General features: G+C 40.7%; 1 protein-coding gene across 7 annotated transcripts in view; it reads right to left on the bottom strand.

Moving 5' to 3' along the window:
- Positions 1-695: 695 nt before the first annotated feature.
- Musk (muscle, skeletal, receptor tyrosine kinase) overlaps positions 696-21,181 on the bottom strand; it is a 92,120-nt gene continuing 71,634 nt past the window's right edge. For 5 of the 7 annotated variants that reach the window (NM_001037127.2, NM_001037128.1, NM_001037129.1 and 2 more), the window contains 4 exons: positions 11,548-11,746; positions 10,956-11,147; positions 9,523-9,671; positions 4,241-5,513 (listed from right to left, as the gene is read on the bottom strand). In NM_001037127.2, coding sequence (NP_001032204.2) covers positions 4,831-5,513; positions 9,523-9,671; positions 10,956-11,147; positions 11,548-11,746 — 1,223 coding nt within the window. In that variant the 3' untranslated portion in view covers positions 4,241-4,830. Of the gene's footprint in view, positions 5,514-9,522; positions 9,672-10,955; positions 11,148-11,547; positions 11,747-21,181 lie in introns of all 7 variants that reach the window. The other 2 variants (XM_006537659.3, XM_006537661.3) reach the window with 1 other exon arrangement.

Genomic DNA, 21,181 nt, shown 5'->3' with positions numbered 1-21,181 from the left:
GAAGCAGAACTACAGAAGGCGACAAGCAAGGTCAGTTCTCAGAACTGTGGACTTTGATGGATTAAGTCTTCATTCTCGATTTGGCAGGTGCTGCTGCTTATGTGTTGAGTTTTATGGATGGAATGGTACTTCTGTCATGTGCAAAGGTCCTGGGGGCACCTAAGGTCTAAGGGCCTTTTACATTTACATAATACTCTATTTCCTTTTGCTATAATCAAACTCCAGAGGCCGAGTCCTTTATTTGGCTTATAATTTTGGTGGCTGGAGGGTCCAAACAACAATTCAAAGAAAACTGGAGCCCATGGGAGGACATATACAGAAGTGACCTCATCCCAAAGCAAGCAACTCTGATGAGGAAGGAGTATCTCAGCCTAAGTAAGATAGCAGCTCTCATCTCTTCTGAGGGTGGAGTCTGCAATGCCTTAGTCACAAAGGCTAGACACCACCCCAACCCGGGCGCTGTAACGGTTCCATTACTTCTCAGCAATGTCACCCCAGGACCAAGCTTCTAGAAAATGATCCTCTGTGGGACACATCCAAACCACAGCCAAGCCATAGCATAAGCCAATATCATATAGAAAAATATGTTTATGAAATTATCTGTCTATGCAGATAAAACTGTAGCGGAGAAGAAGGTGATGGATTTTCTACTTAGAAATGTTGGTGCAAGATTTTAATGGATCAGAAGTCAAATGTAAGATTGAAATCCAAAGAGAGTTTATTCTCAGAATACAAGGTTGTTTCAATATTAGGAAGTCAATTTATACAGTTGTACATTATTAACATATCAACTAGGGAAAAATAGTCATTTGAATGTGTAAAAATTCAGCATCATTTTCCAATGAATAAGAACTGATAACAACAACACAGAAATCTAGTGTATATATTTTAACATGATAGCAATTTTTCAAATATGTAAGAAAAAATTTAATGCTTTATAAAGTGCTTTCATGAAGCAATGAGCAAGTGATACACTCAACAGAAAAATATTAGTATCTCACAAATCATAGCTGTCCCCCAAACACTGAGAGATATTTAACATAAACAGTATTCAAATGATGTAAGTGCAAGCTGCATGAAGTATTCTAGGCGACCATGTGGTCAGTGGTCACAATGCTAATGCACTTAGTATTGGTGAGGCCAAAAGAAATGGGCTCTGCCATCTGTCTGGAAGATAGATGCATTAGTAAATTAATCAAGAGGTGTAATATGTTCAAAATCATTAAAGTACAAGTACCCTTTAATCTAGAAATTCCACTTCTAGGAGTGATATCTAAAGAAATTACTTAAGAAAAATGCTCACGATATCTAGCAACAAAGATTATGAAAGATTATATTTTATTATGAAAAATAGATACAAGCCTAATTCCAACAATGGATTACTATATTATGAAACTGATAAATTCATAAATACTATGCAATCATTACAAGTAATTTGTACATGAATCGTATTATATCGAATACGTTAGGGTTGATATAGACCATATTAGATAATAAGGATGCAGTTCAAACCTGTTTAGCAGAATCATTCTGTCTGTTTAGCTTTAATTTATTTCCTGTCTGTCTGTGTATCTATCATCTATCAATCATCTGCTGACCTATCTATATAGCTTTCATTTATCATTTATACACCTAACTCTGTAACTGTATGCATCTATCTATCTATCTATCTATCTATCTATCTATCTATCTATCTATCTATCTATCATCTATCTTCTATTATATGTCTACCTCCCCTATCTACGCATTGATAAATGGTGAAAGAATATTTTTCTATATTAAAATTAATAAGCAGTAGCCGGTGTTTCTTCATCCTTACAATGGTTTATTATTATTGTGAAGTGTATGCCATTAATGTACTTTGCTTGTGATTTTTTTCTTTTCACAAGAAATTACTACATTTACAAGAAGAAAGCAACATTTAAGGTAAAATATATATCTATTTTCTCTTTTATTTAAAGTATAACAGAAGTCTAATACAGTTTTTATAAAATAAACCTTATATTTCAATTCTAAAATGAATACAATTAGAATGTAAGTAACTACTTAAATAAAATTATAAATGCTCTAAGAAAAAGAAAACATCAATTTTCACTTTTGCTGAGTTTTGCTAAGTGTACCATCATAGCTAGCCTGGAATTTGTGCTCTTTCCTGGCTAGGCTGTCAAGTGTTGAGACGAAAGGCTTGTGCTGCCATGCCTAGCTCAATTTCACACGTGATTTAAAAAAATAAAATAAAAATGGCATTCTCTTTTTTATCTAAGACAGAGAATATTGGGTGGGTTAACTTGTTGCCACACAAGGGTGAAGACCCAAGTTCAGGTCTCCAGAACCCACATCAAGCCTGATGCTGTAAATAGTCTCCAAGCTTCTACAGCAACATGGAGGAGGAGACAGGAGAATGCCCAGGCACTCTGAAGTCAGCTAGGCTAGCACACACAGCAACAAAAACAAGAGACTGTCTCAAACAAGATAGAAGACAAAAACCAACACTAGAGGTTGTCCTCTGATCTCTCCATGTGCATTATGACACTGTGCATCATGTGTGAGTCTCTCTGTGTGTGTGTGTGTGTGTGTGCATATACACATACCCACACAAAACTGATACAAGAGTATTCATTTTCTATCATAGCAAGTGCTTAATTTTACAAGTTATCATGGTCTACGGAACTATGGAAACATTTCTAGAGACTGAGAGACTATGACAATGTAACAAAAGTTTTATTTTTATTATTTTAATGATGCATGTGTGTATGTGTATCTGTGTATGGGTATGTGCACATGAGTGCAGGTGCCCTTGCAGGTGCCCTTGGAGGCCAGGAACGTTGGATCCCCTGGGACCTGATATTACAGGTGGCTGTCAGATGGGTGGTGAGAGTCAAACTCCAGTCCTAGCGAGAGCAGTATGTGCTTTTAACCACTGAGCCATCTCTCTGCCCCCATAACAAAAGTTTTAATATTGTGCATGCCTTGTGGTCCATACATCTCCTTCTTTAGAGATATTTAGAGATGTGTACAAATGTGGGTGATCAAAATACTGTTTATGATGATAAATATTAGGAGAACCTCACACATTCAAAGTCTAAGATCAATTAACGTATGGGATATCTGTAAAGTTGATATTATTCAGAATTTATGTTAACTTTTAGACTAATGACATTAACAGATTAATAATAAGCTATGAAGTGATGGAAAGCTGATTTTTTTTTTCCTGCTCGGTTCCGATACATACTAGGGAATGCGTTTGAGAATCATGTGCAAAATGACCTGGTATTCTTGCTGTGTTTGGCATCTGGGCACTGACATAGACTTACTTGTGACTTACTGATACTGTGCTGCATTTGGTAACATGCATCTCCTTTTATGTTGCTATAGCGAGTCCACAGTGTGAAAAATATTTGTTCAGAGAAGAAAATGACACTGGACCTATGTTATTATATTATAGCAAACTGTAACGAGCTAATGGTCTAATACTTAGTGATTATAAAATCACTGAGGAAATAATTTAATGATTTTAACTAAAAATGCAATTAGAACTCATGCTGAGACAACCATGCCATCTATTGGATGTTTAGATGGACTTAAATTGTTAATACTAGAATTGGCTTTCTTCCTAGTCATTGAAAACCCTTAGGGAAATAAGGCATACAGTGTAGGCTCAAAACCACATAGGGATTATAAATCATGTCCATAGAGTCCTTATGTGTATGGGGAGGTCTTCACTGAGAAATTTATGCACTGGGGGACCTGAGTCCAGGATTCACTGTGCAGAAGCTACGAAGCCGCACACTGCTAATCGTATGACCAATCAATCAAAAATGCCTTGTATAGATAGCACATCAGAATGCACAAAAACATTCCTTGTGAAATAGCATGGAGCCACAGAGCTCCTTGCAATCCAACATTACACCTCATGCTTTACAATAGTTAGTGGTCTGTGGCATCAGAATTACTGTACAGCAAATTCAAGAGCTGACAGAAGGAAAAGGTGATACTTGACAGAAGTAAAAAAAAAAAAAGTATTTGTAACATATTTTAATGAAGATGTGCCAATACAGTTCTCAAAGAAAGAAGTAGACTAACTGATACGTTATGAAATATTTTTTTTCTAGGAAAAAAAAAAAAACCCAAACCAACAGGAGGAATGAGGTGAGTCACATCCATGATGTGTGCACACCAAGGAAGGACCTCTAGAGGACAGCCAGGAAACGGAGCCAGGAATTGCAGTCAGCACAGAGCCTGCAGGCTTTCCACTTTTTATTCTTCAAAAGTCTATCAGTAAAATAGATACTCAATTCCAGAATGCAAATACAACGTTACATATTCTGTGCAAGGAAGAACTAAACAACAGCAAGACCCTGCCACGTGTCTTGACTGGTGGAAGAAGGGATTCCTATCTTTAGTTTTCAGTCCTTTACCTAAATATACACAAAGACACATTGCTTTTGCAATGGGCAGGATGTCTTCTGTTAAAAATGAAGTTGCCCATCCAGTTTTGGATTCAACCTAAGCACTGCAGTCTCGCTCTGAGAGATTATGTAGGAACGTAACCGGGATGTTCTTATTATGCAATATATATTAGAAACGGTCCCTGTGAGGGAGAGGAGCTACCTGCTGTCCTCTTTCCTAGCCTGTATCTCCAACCTATTTTGATGTGACTCTTTAACCCTGTGGGATATTCACCATCTGTTTCTCCTGGCAAACAATCAACTGGCACGTGATGTCTGAGTTAAACTCCTCCTATCTGGTCTTACACGGCCTCTGCGGTAGGGTTCCTCCAGCTCACAGTCTGAAAAGAGCCTCCTGGGTGTTGTTTGAGAATGGTCAACTTTAGACACCCACCGTTCCCTCTGCTCTCTCGCACATGCGCTGCAGGATCCTGTGGATACTGCAGAAGCTGGGTCTATCAGCAGGCAGCTTGCTCCAACACAGGCGCATGAGGTTGTACAGTTCCAAGGGGCAGTTCTCAGGGCAGGCGAGGATGTTGCCATCTCTCACATAGTAAATGACCTCCTCGTGGGCCATTCCATAGTAGGGCTGCAGCCCATAGGAGAAGATCTCCCAGAGGACCACACCATAGGCCCATACATCCGACTCAGTGGTGTAGCGGTTGTAGAAGATAGACTCGGGCGGCATCCAGCGGATAGGGATGGCGTCATTTCCATCAGCTTTGTAGTAGTCTGCGGAATAGATGTTCCTGGAGAGGCCAAAGTCTGCAATTTTCACCACCATGGTCTCCCCAACCAGGCAGTTCCTGGTAGCTAAGTCCCGGTGGACAAACTTGCGCTCTGAAAGGTAGGCCATGCCAGCTGCCACCTGCCTGGCAATGCAGAGCTGTTCTGCACAGGACAGTGGTGGAGGACCAGGGCTAGACACCCGAGCCCTCGTGGACAGGTCACTGTGGCTGAGGCTGCAAACAGTGTGCGGGGACATACTTCGGAGGAACTCATTGAGGTCACCATAGGCCATATATTCAAAGAGCAGACACATCGGCTTCCCAACGGCACACACACCTGCGGTTAAAACATTATCATAGTTAGACCGAGTCCTTCCACGAGGAAAGAACACTCCAAAACTCAAAGGACCAGACTAGAAAGGATGGTGTCTCACTTATTATGGATGGTGTTAGTCATACTCTGACTCCCACGTCTTTACTTAAACATCCCGTTATCTAGTAAGAGTCCGTGTATTCCTTTTCTTTCCTGATTCTTCGATTCTTAACTTTTCCCTCTGTTACCTTCCCACATTTAATACCACTTGACTTCATGCTCATTCATTGTATTAGCGATGTTCCCCAACATTTTATCTCTTGGAATAGAGAGAACATGCCCCCTGATTGTTTGAATCACTCAGACTAGCCAGGTATCTGGAGAGCAGATGTACAGTAACACACGGCAAGTAGATTCAGGAATGGGTACTTGCTGGGAATGTGTGAGGCAATGGTTCGAACAGTGAGAACGAGGAAGATCTACCACACTGAGGAAGAACAATTAGAACAATCCAAGGATCTTAGAGGACATTCTTAGGTGGTGTCTGAAATTTAGATTATTATCACTGATGTTCATTCTCTAAAGAAAGTAATGCTTATATACACAGAGTTTCACACATAAGTGTCAGGAAGGCATTTGAAAAACCTTAACATGTTTCTATATATGAGAAAACTATATATGAAAAAATGAGCTTATACCATGAAAACTGATAGGCCCAATTTCACATCACAGTAAAAATAGACGGTTAGATTTATGTTGTGGATAGCCCTGGGGCTAGTTATATTTGATGTTAATTCCATTCTCTTGCAGTGGCTGTTAACAAGGAATGAGTCAGCAGTCAGTGATTTCCTGTAAACCTGTTTCCCACCTTAATTTGTAAAATTAAGGAGAGCTGATGATTGGGCACATAAAAGGGAAGGTGGAGCAGAAGGTGGGAGAGAAGAAGGAGAAAATGGAAGAAGGAGAGGATGCAGAGGAGGAGGAAGACAAAGATGAAGAAGAGTGGAGCAGAAGCTCCTGGTCTGGAGAAACAGCATGTAATCATATTAACTGGGTCGTGTTTTCATTGCCGGGGCACATTGGGATGGAGACATTAACCACACACATTTTAATTTTTTTCAGGGAAAAATTAGAAGTCTCAGTTTGCAAGAAAGAAGAGAAATAAGGAATAGGGACTTTTAAAGTTACGTTTGTAATTCAAAGGATTTTAGCAGACAGTATATACATTAAAGAGGAAATCAAGAGTTGGTCACACTTCCCAGTGCCTCTTACAGTCTCTTTTCTGGTCTTGTCAGTAATCATTTACCTGTATTATTAGATGGCATTGATGTTGTTACACTAGTTAAATTTGATTTGAAATAATTCTTATATTAAAAGCCTGAGACAACATATTTCTTGCAAGAGAAAATGGTGTGTGTGTGTGTGTGTGTGTGTGTGTTTGTGTGTGTGTGTTTGTAAGACAGAGACAGAGACAGACAGAGAGACAGAGACAGACAGAGAGAGATGGGAGCAGAGAGAGAGAGAGAGAGAGAGAGAGAGAGAGAGAGAGAGAGAGAGACAGAGTCTCATGGTTGTCCTCAAATCTACTTGGGGGCAATTGTGTCTTTGAAGTCCTGATCCTTCTTCTACCTCCAAGCACTGGGATTACAGACACTATGAGTCAATCCTAGTTCTTGTTGGGTAATAAATTTGAGAGACAATCTTACCAGTGATGTAGAAACACAGTAAGCAGTAACTGCAAGTCAGTGTACTCACTGTACCTGGCTTGAGTTGGTATCAGCCCAGGGGACCAGGGATATTGTAAAGTTGCAGACACACATACGAATGTATCAACAGTTGAGGGAACAGTTCAAATTCTTTTGCAACACAATAGTGTCTCAGTTTGGCTCTCATTGTGGATCATTGCCAAGAGCTTTCAAGTTAAACAAAAGTTTTAAAAAGAAACATGCTACCTGTCTCTTTTAAGCTCTGTTGTTATATTCTCTGAGCCCCATCAGTGGTGAATGGGAGGTTTAGATTAATGCAGTAGAAGGGAGCTGGCTTACCCACTGTGTTTTCAACTCTTCCGGAAAGTTCTAGCTCACGACTCTTGAAGGAATGTCCTTTCACTATCCTCACTCCGAAGTTCAGCCAAAACATGGCTTGTCTTCTCCTCGCCACTCTTTCTTGTGTCACAGCTCCCATCTGCTCTCTCTGGGGATTATTTGGCTCCACCTCTCAACTCCACACCGACCCCAGTCCCTTCTCACTACCTTGCCACCACTCCTGTACCAACGTCCTTCTGCACATGGAAAGACAACACTCCCCATCTCTTTGTTTCCACCATCCCCTTCAACAATCCAGACATAGACTTTCCGGGGGGGTAGGGGTGGGAGGACTGTCAATCACTTCATGCTATGGCTTGGCACTTCATGGCTCAGACTTTATACTGATTCCCATTTTAAAAGCCAGGGTTTTTTCCTTAATTTTTGAGATTATACTATAATTATATAATTTCCCCTTCTTACTTTCTTTCATGGTCTCTGTTTTCATTGTTATTACATACATATATGTCCATGTATAGAATACAAATGTATATCTAAATACAACCTGGTCAGTCTGTACAATGTTACTTGTATGAATGTTTTCAGGGCTGACCAGCTAGTGCTGGAAAAGACTTGGTGAGCTCTTCCCTGAGGAAGACTAATTCTCCCATTCATGGTCATTTTGGTTCCTTGTATGAAGGACTAGTAAGATCCTCCAATCTCCCCACTGCATTTACTAGCTGATCTAGTCTTACATAACTCTCAAGCAAGCCCCATCACTTTTCCATTTCTTCTTCTTCTCCTTTCTCCTCCTCCTTCTTCTTCCTGCTCCTCCTTCTCTGTCTCTGTCTCTGTCTCTGTATATGTATATGTTAATGTTGTGTGTAAGGATATATGTGTGTGCAGGCACATGTGTACATGTATGAGTGTGGAGTATGGACAACGATGTCTAGTGTCTATCTTAATTGCTCCCCACCTTATTTTTTTGAGACAGAGTCTCTCCCCGATCCTGAAGCTCACCAGTGTCACTAGGCTGGCTGACTTCAAGGCCCAGGGACTTCAACCCTCCCAGTGTTGGCACTTACAGGCATGCGTTACCGTGCAAGGCCTTTACATGGGTGCTGAGATCCAAACTCAGGCCCTCATGTTGGCTCCATGGACACTTCATGCACAGGGTACCCTCTTCCCAGCGCCATCTTGTATTCTCTAAGCACTGGATAAGCTTGCCATGGGGCGTGTTCAGGTGCATCTCACTCCTCAGTCATCTCCACTGCCATCCTGTCACCTCTGCCTCTACACAGATGTCACAGGTCCACTGCAGTCATCAAAGTGACTAGCTCACATTCCAGAAACCTTTCCTTTGCTTTGAGTTTTAAAACCAAAACCAGGAGGAATGTAAGCCACATTTATACATGCTCACTCCTGCTGTCTCCCAGAAAGAATGTAAGCTCCACAAGGCCAGGAATTTTGAAAGTTTTGCTTATTTCTGTGTAAATGTATAAACTATTCAATCAATATGTGTTAAATTTATGAATCTGTGATAAAATGGGAAGACAAAAATGAATAAAATATTATTTAAATTGTGGTATTCTAGTTAAAAAATAAAATGGACAAGTGAATCTATCTATCTATCTATCTATCTATCTATCTATCTATCTATCTATCTATAGAAGACGCCTTAGTAAATTTTATGATGGTGAATTAGTGTCAAGGGAATTGTCTTCATATGGAGACACTTGAAAAATAAAGTTGAACCAGAAAAGAGGCAACAAAGATAGAAAATTGGAAGTGACAGAATCAGAGTGGATATCTGTGAAACACAGAGAGTCCTGGAATCTGGGGTAGAAGGAATTTTGGGAAGTAGGGGAAAAGGCTAAAGTAGGAGAGGAAGAGACATATCGCACTGACCAGAGAGTAAAGGCAAAGGATAAATACATAAGAGACAAAAACGAGAAGTTCAGAAACCCTCTTGGCTGAGGAGCAAACCATCCTCTGTTATGTTTCCATACCTAAGAGTTTCACAATGTTGGGGTTGTCAAACTCTGCCATGAGGGCCGCCTCCCTCTGAAAGTCCGCTTGCATGTCTGCAGAGGCCTCTTCCTTAAGCATCTTCACGGCCACCATAGTGAAAGGTTCATAAGGCAGCAAGCCAGGGGCCCTGATGGACAGACCAGAGATGGGGGTGTCTTAACCCCTATGAATATGTTTACCTCACATCTATATACCTCATACATATTCAGCCTTTTCCAGAGTCATAAAGCAAAGCAAGACAATAACAGTAAGTCATGCTTACGTTTCTTGATGCAAATAAGAAATTCACTAGTTATTCTTAATACAGGCTATGTTTGACAATTACTAACAGCTAGAGAACACACACACACACACACACACACACACACACACACACAGAGAGAGAGAGAGAGAGAGAGAGAGAGAGAGAGAGAGAGAGAGAGAGAGACAATTGCATTGTAACCTCCTACTGGTTAGCCTGAATCCAAATTCCTGAGCTTGGAGACTATGGCTGACTGCTTGTCTGTCTTCCCCCAACACAGTGTAAGGTTGTATCTTGCCAATTGCACAGTAAGTGTGTGAAATTTCACTTTAAATGTAATCTCAATATCAAGGCTACTTTAAGTGGAAGTAGGATGACATCTGCTCAAGGATGAGAGTGACCACTGGTGATTAAATCCAAGCCCATATCCGGTTGCCCAGCTATGCGTCTGTGGATTTGTGCCCACACAGAGTAGGTATTTTATCCCATTTCAAACAAAATGGGCAATGATTGACTATAATATAATTCAAAGAAAACTTTAAATGAAGCAGAAAATGATGAGAGAGAGAGAAAAAAAGAAGTAAATACGGATTATTATAAGAGCAATGTAAGAAATAATGGTTAAAACATGAAAATTATTTTCTAGAAAGAAATGATGATTGGATTATTAGTAATTTCTAATAAACTACTCATGAGATTTTCTATAAATTTTATATTTATATTCAGCAAACTACATTTTTTTTCTAGACATGCTACTTTCTAGTGGAAGGGGGAACATTAAAATTTACAATAAAGCCTGTGGAGGTAGAGAGAAGGCTTAGAACACTGCTTTTCCAGGGACCTCAGAGTGGTTTACACGCATCTGTAAGTACCTCCAGTCTCAGGAGATTCACCGCCCTCTTCTCGCCTCTGAGGGCACTGCACCCACATCACAGACGTAGATGCAGGCAAAAACAAACAAACAAACAAACAAAAAACCAAAAAAACCCAATACAGGTAAAATAAAAAATAAAAGCTTACAAAACAGTATTCAATACAAACACATGATGTAAAGAATTAAATAACTTGATAATAATTTGTATCTATAGTAAGCAAGTCTAATAATCTGGTAACTTTCCAAACACCGTAAATTCTAGCAGAGATCCCCCCACCCCCCATGGTTAACTTTACCTTGCTTGGAAGACTCTTCCAAACGCCCCCTCTCCGATGTCTCGGACATACTCAATGTTATTCCTCGGATACTCCAGGCTGAGCAACTTAGGATTCAGAAGGAGTGGCATCCTCTGGTACATGGGGTTGGGATGGAGCCTATCCAGCAGGAGCTCGGAAGGCAACGTGGTGAGGGTCACCGCGGTCGACTCTCTGCGGGTGAGAGAGGCAAGATCAACAATGACCTCTGCACTTAGACCTAGGTCCTTAAAGATACTCAGAAATACTTAGAGCTAAGATGGCTAGAGGCTCTTGGGCTTGAGAATAAGAAAGTATGTTGTTCTGTCTTCGATCAGTAGATTTTGTCACCATCCGTATCAGCAGCAGCAGCAGCAGGAGAAGACAGGATAAAGGACTAGCCTTTTCCATCCAAATGATGATTTAAGTTCTATCTCCTATAAAACTGACTTTGGAACATGTGATCTTTTTAAAATTCAAACTAGGGTGTCTACTTGTAAAGCCATGGTACAGACATCAGCGAGACAATTGTGTGATAGACACTTCTCAACCCCAATTCCAAAAGTGAGTACGCGGATGGGGCTGCAATCCTCACCTTTTCTTATTTTTCCATTCTTTCCTCCTTCGGCAGCAATAGAGAGTAGCGATGGTGAGAAGAGCAAACAGGGCAAAGCTGGACACGATGGAGATGATGACGGTCATGGAGTACGCAGGCGAGACGGCAAAGGAAGAGGTGGAGGCAGGCAGGTTTGGAATGTCCGCGCTCGGCCTGGAGGACGTTATTGACGGGAATGCTGCAAGCAAACAAAAATTCTTCGTGCTTACTTCAGAACCATTGGAAATCAGTTTTTGTAGGGAAGCCCTCGCTACCACGGCCTTAAGAATGTGCTAGGGTGTCAGCTTCTCTAGAGCGTACCAGGCTCTGTTATCTATGTATAAAGTGTAGCATTAATAATCCAATAAGGTTCATTTGCAAGGAAGGGGAGATCCAGAGGAGAAATATGCTTTCCTAAAGAAAGGCAAACCCCAGGCTTAGGCTCCTTGTCTTCTGTGTATGACTGACAGTGCTCAGAAAATTATACACTAAAAATAACTAAAAATGTTTTCATGCAGAGACTGCAGGTGAAGATGAGAACATTTGAAATGAGTGTGGGCGCGCGCGCGCGCGTGTGTGTGTGTGTGTGTGTGTGTGTGTAGTAGGTTTATAAATAATAAAAAATGATGAAGATGAAAAATTAAATCATAGGAACATAATGGAGCAGAAAACAATTCACCTAAACCATAAACTCTCATCAGACTCCCCTGTAAGAGGCCAAGGAGATTAAAAATCAAGTGAACTCTTCCTTTGTGCTAGAAATCAGAAGGTGCCCTTCTGCTGATCTGCTTGCAGCTTCCAAGCAAGGTAGAGATATTTAAACAACCTCAGCGCACATACCTTGACTCTTCTGTGTGCAGTGAATAAAGACAGAAACATGGACACAAGATATTTAGCACATGACCAAAAAGAGTCTTGACATCTAAGAATCAACTTTGCAGCTTAAAAGGAGAGATTATTTTTTCAAATATCTGGGAATCATGAACAGAGTGGCTAAGGCCAGGCCACAGAGAAACTCCTCAACTACTTTCAAAACCATAAATCATAAAACTCTGTTCTCTCACCAAAAATGAATACAGTGAGAGATTAGATAAAATTCAACAGGACTATGAAGAAAAAGAAAGATCTGTAACTCTTCTGGTTAAAAATATTATAAGTAGTCACTGTTATAGGTCAGAAAACAGAAGTCTTAATGGCATGTGTGAAATTTGTCTAAAGTTGTATTCATTGATAAACTCGTGGTTTTATCTTCTTCTGTTAGACACAAGGAAGAAGATGGACAGAATGTGAGACTTTAGACAAATAACAGTAACTTTTGAGAACAAACGGAACCAGGGACACGATGGAATCCATATGCAAGCAGAGGTTGCCAAGGGAGACCACACATACCACAAATGACAGAGAAGAGTAAAATTTCTAGTCTTTCAAATATTTAGAACATGGTTTGATGAGTGGAATTTTAATTGGAAAAGACAACAAAAAGCCATGAACGCAGCAATTAAGAAAGAAGAGGGTTATCTCAAGAGACTCACAGATCAATAAAGACAAAATAGTACATAATTATGCAATTACATAATTCGAAAATCTTAGAGAAAATGATAGGAACACGGTAGTTACCGAACTTGAATTGAAAAATATACATGAGTAGAACCATAAGCAAGAAATTTCTTTTAAAAACCATTGTGTAATGACAAACATACTCTGTGAGACTTGGGAGAGGTAAAATTCTAGTTATCACAACATGTCCCATCTAGCAAACATTATTTTCACCTATTAAGGAATCTACAGTGCTAGTAGGCAACCCAGAAAATATCACAAAAGGAAAAGGCACACTCCAATTATCTGACAGAACTTTAGCAAACACAGAAGTGGATGCTCACAGTCAGCTATTGAATGGACCACAGGGCCCCCAATGGAGGAACTGACAGAACTTTAGAAGTGTCTAAGTGAACAGTTGCTGACAGACCCCAGCACAGGAAGAGGATACAGGTTTCACAATCAGGAAGATATTAATTAATATAAAAATCAAAAAACATAAAAGGAAAATCCATATTCCAACAGGAGCCAATGATATTTTGAAACTGGCACTTTTTAAAGTGACGGTTGTAAATAGTGCCAGAGTCTGCCTTCTTAGTTTGGAATGGGGACAGCTCAGCACTTCCAATGGAACAAAAGAAAACCTTTAATACAGAAAGTGCCCAGGGCCATTTGAGATACAACATTCAGGAAAGTACAGGTTATAGGGGTGTTTATGTATGACTTTTAGTCTAGGAGTGGACATAGCAAGTACCCCTGGCTACCATTGGCCAAGCAAGTGTTTTTGAAATCTAGAGGTCAACCACGGTCATTGCAGTGACTTAGAAAGACGTATGGGGCAGGAAGATACTCAATACAGCAATAAACATCTGCATGGGATTAGTGACAGCTTGCCTTACCAAAACACAGCAGTGGTGGGCTTCAACTTCCCGGGTTCTAACACTGGTCCACAGTCACCCCAAGCTTCTACAATCCAAAGGAAGGTTTGAAAGACTCAGCTAAACTTCCCATTCTAAATGCAGTAGGAATCACTGTTTAAAGATATAGATTATTATCTATTCTTATATCTGGGTATTACAAAGCTATTCATAATGTATATAATATGTAAAATAGTATAATTTGTGAAGTTGATATGGCATAATTAGGAAGTAGATGAGTAATTTTTTTTTCCAAAAAATATCAGAAAATTGCCTCTCTGGATAAAGCCTTTGATACCTAAAAATAAGGGTATCTAGAGCCCAAGTGGAGAGCAAAGCATGATAGCATGTGTTTGTAAGCCCAACACTGGCCATGGACACAGACAGCTGGGTTCCAGAGCTCCCGGGCTGGCCTATCTAACCAATGGGTGAGTCACTGCCTCCAAAAAATAAGATGGTTAGTGATACAGGAGGGTATCAACATCTATCTGGTCTCCACATATGCATGCACAGGTGCACCTACCCTTACACATGTGCACACATATACACAAACCACCCACATACACACAAACATACATCAAATTATTATTAAGTAGATTTTAATGATGGGTTCCTAAAAAAATTTTATGATCACTCTGTAAGATTCTTTTTTTTTTTTTAATGAAAGGATTTACACTGTTTGATCAGTAGTTCTGCTGTGTGGATTCAAACATTTCTTCCTTTCTGGGTAGTTCTGTTATGATTCTCTGATTGTTGCTCATAAGAACAAGTCGCTCTGGGTTTCTCCTGAGCCGTGTCAATCACCTCTCTGGAGCCAAATGACCCAACCGGATTACCATTAAATTTCCTTTTTATCCTTAATTTTCTTTAATAAATTTTATAACCCTATCTTTTTCCTCCAATCGCCAAATGATCATTCATCCTTACACTAGCATATTGATTATTGTTAATGGTTTTTAGAAATCAGGAGTTTTATGAACTAAATTGTTGAGGAGGAACCGGTCGATAAGCAGATTGCTAGCAACAAAATGAAAGAGGATGTTATGAAAGTAGTAATGGGATACACAAGAACACGTAGGGGCAGTAACAGTATGGTTTAGGCATGCATGCATCTTCTAATGTAAATTTAAATTAGACATAAATAACAAAGAGACAACACTGGTAGAAAGCTGCTATCATTCAAGCATTTGTATTTCTTGAAAAGCCATATAGGATTCATGCCTTTATCAAAGAGATCTCAGAGGCCTCCCCTTCTGCCATGTAGGGTTTCAATGAGAAGATAGCAATATCTGAAGCTAATCTACTGCAACCCCATGTATGGTCCTCACTTGACACCAAATATGCCTATGTCTTAATCCTGGACAGCCAGGATGTGTTTTACAAAGAAGAAATCGTATGTCCTGGGTCGGAACCAAGCTGCTTTGTGCTTCTCCAAAGGCTCACCTGAGGGTTTCATTGCTGCAGCTGGAATACCTACCGTTAAGGCAGATCTCAGCTTGGGGTCACAAGAAGGTCTCACATGCCAATCAGAGTTATCTGACCTTTGCACCAAAGCAAATGGAAAAACCACAGGAGGGTTTTTAGTGCCGCAGTTAGTCAGCTTTGTGCATGAGGAAGATGTCTCAGTTGCAACCCAGACCTCCATGACATCATTCCCAGCATGGCTTATCACAAGCTCCTGTTATGACCTCCTAAGGTATCAGAAAGATGTACACCATTGGGTAGAAGCCCTCCCCACCCCACCCCCCACACACACACTGGTAAAGAGAAAATCTAAAAGCTTCAGTCTTGACAGAAAACAAAATCAAACAAACAAACAAACAAACAAATTACAAAGACAAAAGTCCAGACATATGAAACTATTTTACTTTCCAAACTAAGAGCTAGAAAAGGTGTAGTTACTTCTACAGGCTAGCTAGAGACTTGCAGCGTTACCCGAGGTCTTCGTATTTTGCTATTTTACCTCAGTGATTGAGGTAAGATAGACTATTGGATGATATTCACCCCCTCAAGGATTCTCTTTCAAGACCTGCTTTGAGAAAATACACAAAACATCTCTTAACTAAAGACCACATGAATCTGAAAGAGACTTCAAAATAATAATGATGATGATGATAATGATAATAATAATAATAATAATAATAATAATAATAATAATAATAATAATATGGTGTTTCTAAACCTAAATAGATAATGATGACATGACTGGAACCTTTGTCTAACTCTCTATAGAAGAATTAAGAGAGATAGTCATTCTTCAATAGCACCAGGGAAACAAAGGACAAGATGGTCAACTTGTTCTGAGGCTCTCTCACTGGGGGTTCTAAAGGCTCTGTGGTGGGCAGAGTGAGAGTGTGAAGGAAAAGCTAGAATCTGACTTTTGTAGAACAGCAGAAGAACTAGCTCAAAATAAGTAAAAACTGAGTCCTACCTAGGACCCCCCATCTCTGCCTCTCCAGCACTAGGGTTAAGAGTGAAGGCCATCACTCTTCCCTTTTACGAATGTGCTAGGGATTGAACTCACATCGTTGGGCTTGCACAACTAGCCCTCTACTATCTGAGCCACCTCCCCAAGCCCACAGAGAGAGGCAGTTAGGCAGGCGTCATGGGTTTACTCCACATTAATGCAAGAAGGAGCCTTCATCCCAGCGAATGGCTGCATTCTAGGTCTTCATATATCACGATCTGTCTACTGCACTCAGTTCTGAACATCCTCCATGCCCCCTACTGCCAGTGTAGGGTGAACAGGAAGGCAAGGGCCTTGGAACTCACCTCACAGAAAAAGTTGGGAATTGGGGATGTTTAATATAAAGAGGAAGAAACTACAAGGAGATGGGACATGCATCTCCAGATAGTTTTAAAGTCTGTGCTACAAAGGGTGAACAAGAGGAATGGGAAAAACCAAACCAAAAACAAACAAACAAACAAACAAACAAAAGCCAACAACAACAACAACAACAACAAAAACTAAACTAAACTAAAACCAGCTATTAGAGCTATAATGACCAAGTTTAGTTCAACATGGGCAGAACGTTCTCACAGTTAATGGAATGAATTTTAGTTGGGAAAGCCTGCAGAGACACGGCAGAAGAGAGTCAATTGCTTCCAAATCTGCATTTCTAGCTTTCCCATCTCTGCAAGATGGATCCAAATCAGCATTTCAAATGATTAAAATATTAATTCATTACAAACCCTCCCTCCTTCCCTCCCTTCCCTCTTCCCTCCTTCTCTCACTTCATTTATGCCCCCAAATAGTAGCTAACTATTATGGAATCTGAATTTTAGAAGCAAATTATACATTGATCTAAATGGCGATTAAAAGCTTGTCAAGTTATCTGGATGATGGAAAAATAGAAACATTTTTATCTACAGGAGCTTCTGCAGAATCCCTCCTAACCATGGGAGAAGCGATGGGCATCTCTTTTAGAATGAATCTGTTACAACAATCAGGCAAGCTTTACATGTGATGTCTTGGAAATTTAAAAAGAAGATAATATCCCTTCACTGGGAGTCCTGCCTGGGTACAGGAGGTGGCCACTTCAGGGTCCATATCCCCCACGGCCAGGAGTCTCAGCTAGAGTCACCCCAATAGATCTTCTGGGGCCTCTCCCCATCCCAGGTCTCTGGTAAGTCCTAGAGATTGCTCTCCCACTGCCAATCCCCCTTCTCTCTCCCTTGCTCTCTCTCTCTCTCTCTCTCTCTCTCTCTCTCTCTCTCTCTCTATATATATATATATATATATATATATATATATATATATATATATATATATATATATATATATAATTTCCCCTGCCTCACTTCCCTCCCCATCCCCTCTACCACCCAGTTCTTTCCTTCCATAGACCTCTCATATCTATTTTGTTTCCCCTTCTGAGAAAGATTCAAGCATCCTCCCTTGGGCCCTCCTGGTTATTTGGGCTCTAAGGGTCTGTTGATTATAGTGTGGTTATCCTGTACTTTATGGCTAATATCCACTTATAAGTGAATACATGCTATGCATGTCCTTTTGAATCTGGGTTACCTTGTTCAGGATCATATTTTCTAGTTCTATACATTTGCCTAAGAAATTCATGATGCCCTTGTTTTTAGTAGCTGAATAGTATTCCATTATGTAGATGTAGCACATTTTCTGTATCCATTCTCCAGTTGAGAGACATCTACATTGTTTCCAGTTTCTGGCTATTACAAATAAAGCTGCTATGAACATAGACAAATGTCTTCAACCCAAAATGTTTCTTGCCTACAAGATGTGCAGTGACAAAGAGCAGAGACTAAAGGAATGGCCAACCAAGACTGCCCCAAATTGAGACCCATTCCATGGGCAAGAGCCCTGATACTATTAATTATACTCAGTTATGCTTGCAGACAGGAACCCAGCATAACTGTCCTCTGAGAGGCTCCATCCAGCAGCCAGTGGAAAGACATGCAAAGACTCACACTCAAGCATTAGATGGAGCTGCGGGGGGTCTTAGAGAAGAATTGAGAGAAGGATTGATGGACATGAAGAGGACAGTGTTAACTGACCTGGACCTTAGGGGCTCCCAGAGACTGAACCACCAGCCAAAGAGCTAGCACAGGCTGGACCTAAACCCTCTGCACATATGTAGCAGATAAGCAGCTTGGTCTTCACGCGGGTCCCCCAACAACAGAAGCAGGGGATATCTCTGAGTCTGCTGCCTGTTCGCCTACCTGCGAATGCCATTCCCCTAAATTGTCCACCTTGTCTGCCCTCAGTGGGAGAGGATCCACCTCGTCCTGCAGCGACTTGTGCGTGGAGGGGGGAGCGACACTCAGAGGGACACTTAAAGAGGGAAAAGGTGGAATGGGGGGAGAACTTTTGTGAGGAGGTACTGGGAGGAGAGGAAGGGCTGATACTGGGCTGTAAAGTGAATAAATACTTATTTTTTTTAAAAGAAGGTAATAGAGAAGCGTAAGCTAAAACGATGTAAAAATTAGACTTTGGTGATGTAGCCCTAATCAGACAAACTGGGGCTTGAATATTGGCTTTCCCCAACACTAGACAGGTCATGTGGGACAAGCCAGTTGACCTGTTTCTCACATTGACTAGGATGTGGAGTGGAGCATGGTCATGGCACACACTCTTATAGGGCCGTGGGGGGCTTAGGAGAGACTGTATACCCACCATACTAATCGGTTTGTCAGGATTTGGCACACGGTCATTCACTCCCCAGGTTCTTGAGTGATGAGAAAGTTGGAAGGGACAAGAAAATGGATGGAGTGTAGTTCTCCATGACCAGAATAAGCCAGACTGCACTTCTCTTCTTCAAAGGTTTTGAAACAGAGGGCATGTTCCCTGCTGACTGTGCCTGGAAGGTATGTGACATCCCACAGAAGAGACCAACAGTATGCTCAGCACAGAGTAATGTAAATATCTTACAGTCATGACGTGTTCAAGGAGATATTTCACTTCAGCAAAGTAAAACAAACCCAGAAACTACTGAAACCCTAGTTCCCATGTTTGAGCAAGAAGATGATAAGACAAAGATAAAGAAGGATTTTTAAAAAAAACCGCTCTAATGCACCCCCCTTGTGAACTAGAAATGATTTTTGGAATTTATTAAGAAATCAAAAAGCAGGACCATCAAGATGGCTCAGTGGGTCAGATGTTCACAGTTGAGCCTGGTGCACTGAGTTTGATTCCCAGGACTCATATAGTAGAACTGACTCTCATAATTTGTCCTCTGACCTGTGGATGCATGTGAACACACACACACACACACACACACACACACACACACACACACACACACACACTAAATGTAAAAAGATCTTTAAAAAAACCATAAAGCAAGGACTATTTGAGGACTCACTATATTCCATAGAGCACAAGTTGCTGTGTGTAATAAGGACACGTTGCTAGATTACGATAACAGAGATGACTGCTTGCTTTTAACTCAGAGAGCATAGACAGAACCCACCTACATGCAGAAAAAGCAATCCCTTGACAACATTTGGAGCTAATTTTCTCAAATCTATCAAAAATCTCATAAAATTGTTTTCCAAAGACTAGGAAATTAGTATCTGTGGCTAGTTTGTGTTGCTCAGTATTTCAACTTGTAGGAGCTATTTCTCTCCTTCTTCCTGTGGGTCCCAGGGATTGATCCATCAGGATTTACCCTTTGAGCTGTTTTTCTGGCTCTTCTGATGACCCTTTTAAAATCATTTGGTTTAATGTTGCAAGTATTATACTGAAAATAGGGTATCCTGAAGCAACAACAATAAAACCCAACTGTGGTGGTATGAATGGAAATGGCCTCCGTGGTCTGATGTGTTTGAATGCTTGGCCCATAGAGAGTGGTATATTAGGAGGTGTGGCCTTATTGAAGTGGGTTGGAGGAAGTGTGTCACTGTGGGGGTAGGTTTTGTGGTCTTCTACACTCAAGCTATGCCCAGTATGGTACACAGTCTCCTCCTGCTGCCAGTGGTAGAACTCTCAGCTCCTTCTTCAGCACCACATCAGCCTGCATATCACCTTTTCCCCACCACGATGATAATGAACAAAACCTCTGAAACTGTAAGCCAGCCCCAGTTTAAATGTTCCCTTTGTAAGAATGGCTGTGGTCATGGTGTCTCTTCACAGCAATGAAAACCTTAAGACACTCAAAGGAGAGTATTGTATAGTACAGATAGCTTGGGAGAAAGGATTTGGAGTCTTTTTACCTCAAAGAAGTGATAAGTAGGTACCTAGGAGACAGGCTTATCTGAATTTGAATATTCCGCAGGATATTAAAACATGGTACAATACTCCTCAGATATGTCCAATTTTATGTGTCAATTTTAAAAAAGTTAAAAGGAATCTCAAATCCTGATTGCACACCACACCAAACACACCAGGATGTGTATGTGGGGGACCCAGGCAGCCACACTGTTTTAAGCTTTCCAGCTGATGTCAATGTGCAGGACTGAACAGACAATCACTCTGAGCCAGTGCATGGTGGCACACATCTGCGATCTCAGAATTCCAGAACCAAAGCCAAAACGTTTGAGGCCATCCTGAGCTACTTAGTGAGACCATAACCAAACACATCCAGCATTGAGGACGTGGCTCAGATGTGGAATGCTTGTCTGGTACTGAACTGGCCATGAACTTGCTCCTCATGGCCACCCAAATCCCAAGTTTATTTGAGCACCTTCAAAGAAGGATCGGAAAATTCCAG

This window comes from Mus musculus, chromosome 4, assembly GCF_000001635.26.
Source record: "Mus musculus strain C57BL/6J chromosome 4, GRCm38.p6 C57BL/6J".
Taxonomy (NCBI): Eukaryota; Metazoa; Chordata; class Mammalia; order Rodentia; family Muridae; genus Mus; species Mus musculus.
This window is presented reverse-complemented; position numbering and strand designations above follow the sequence as displayed.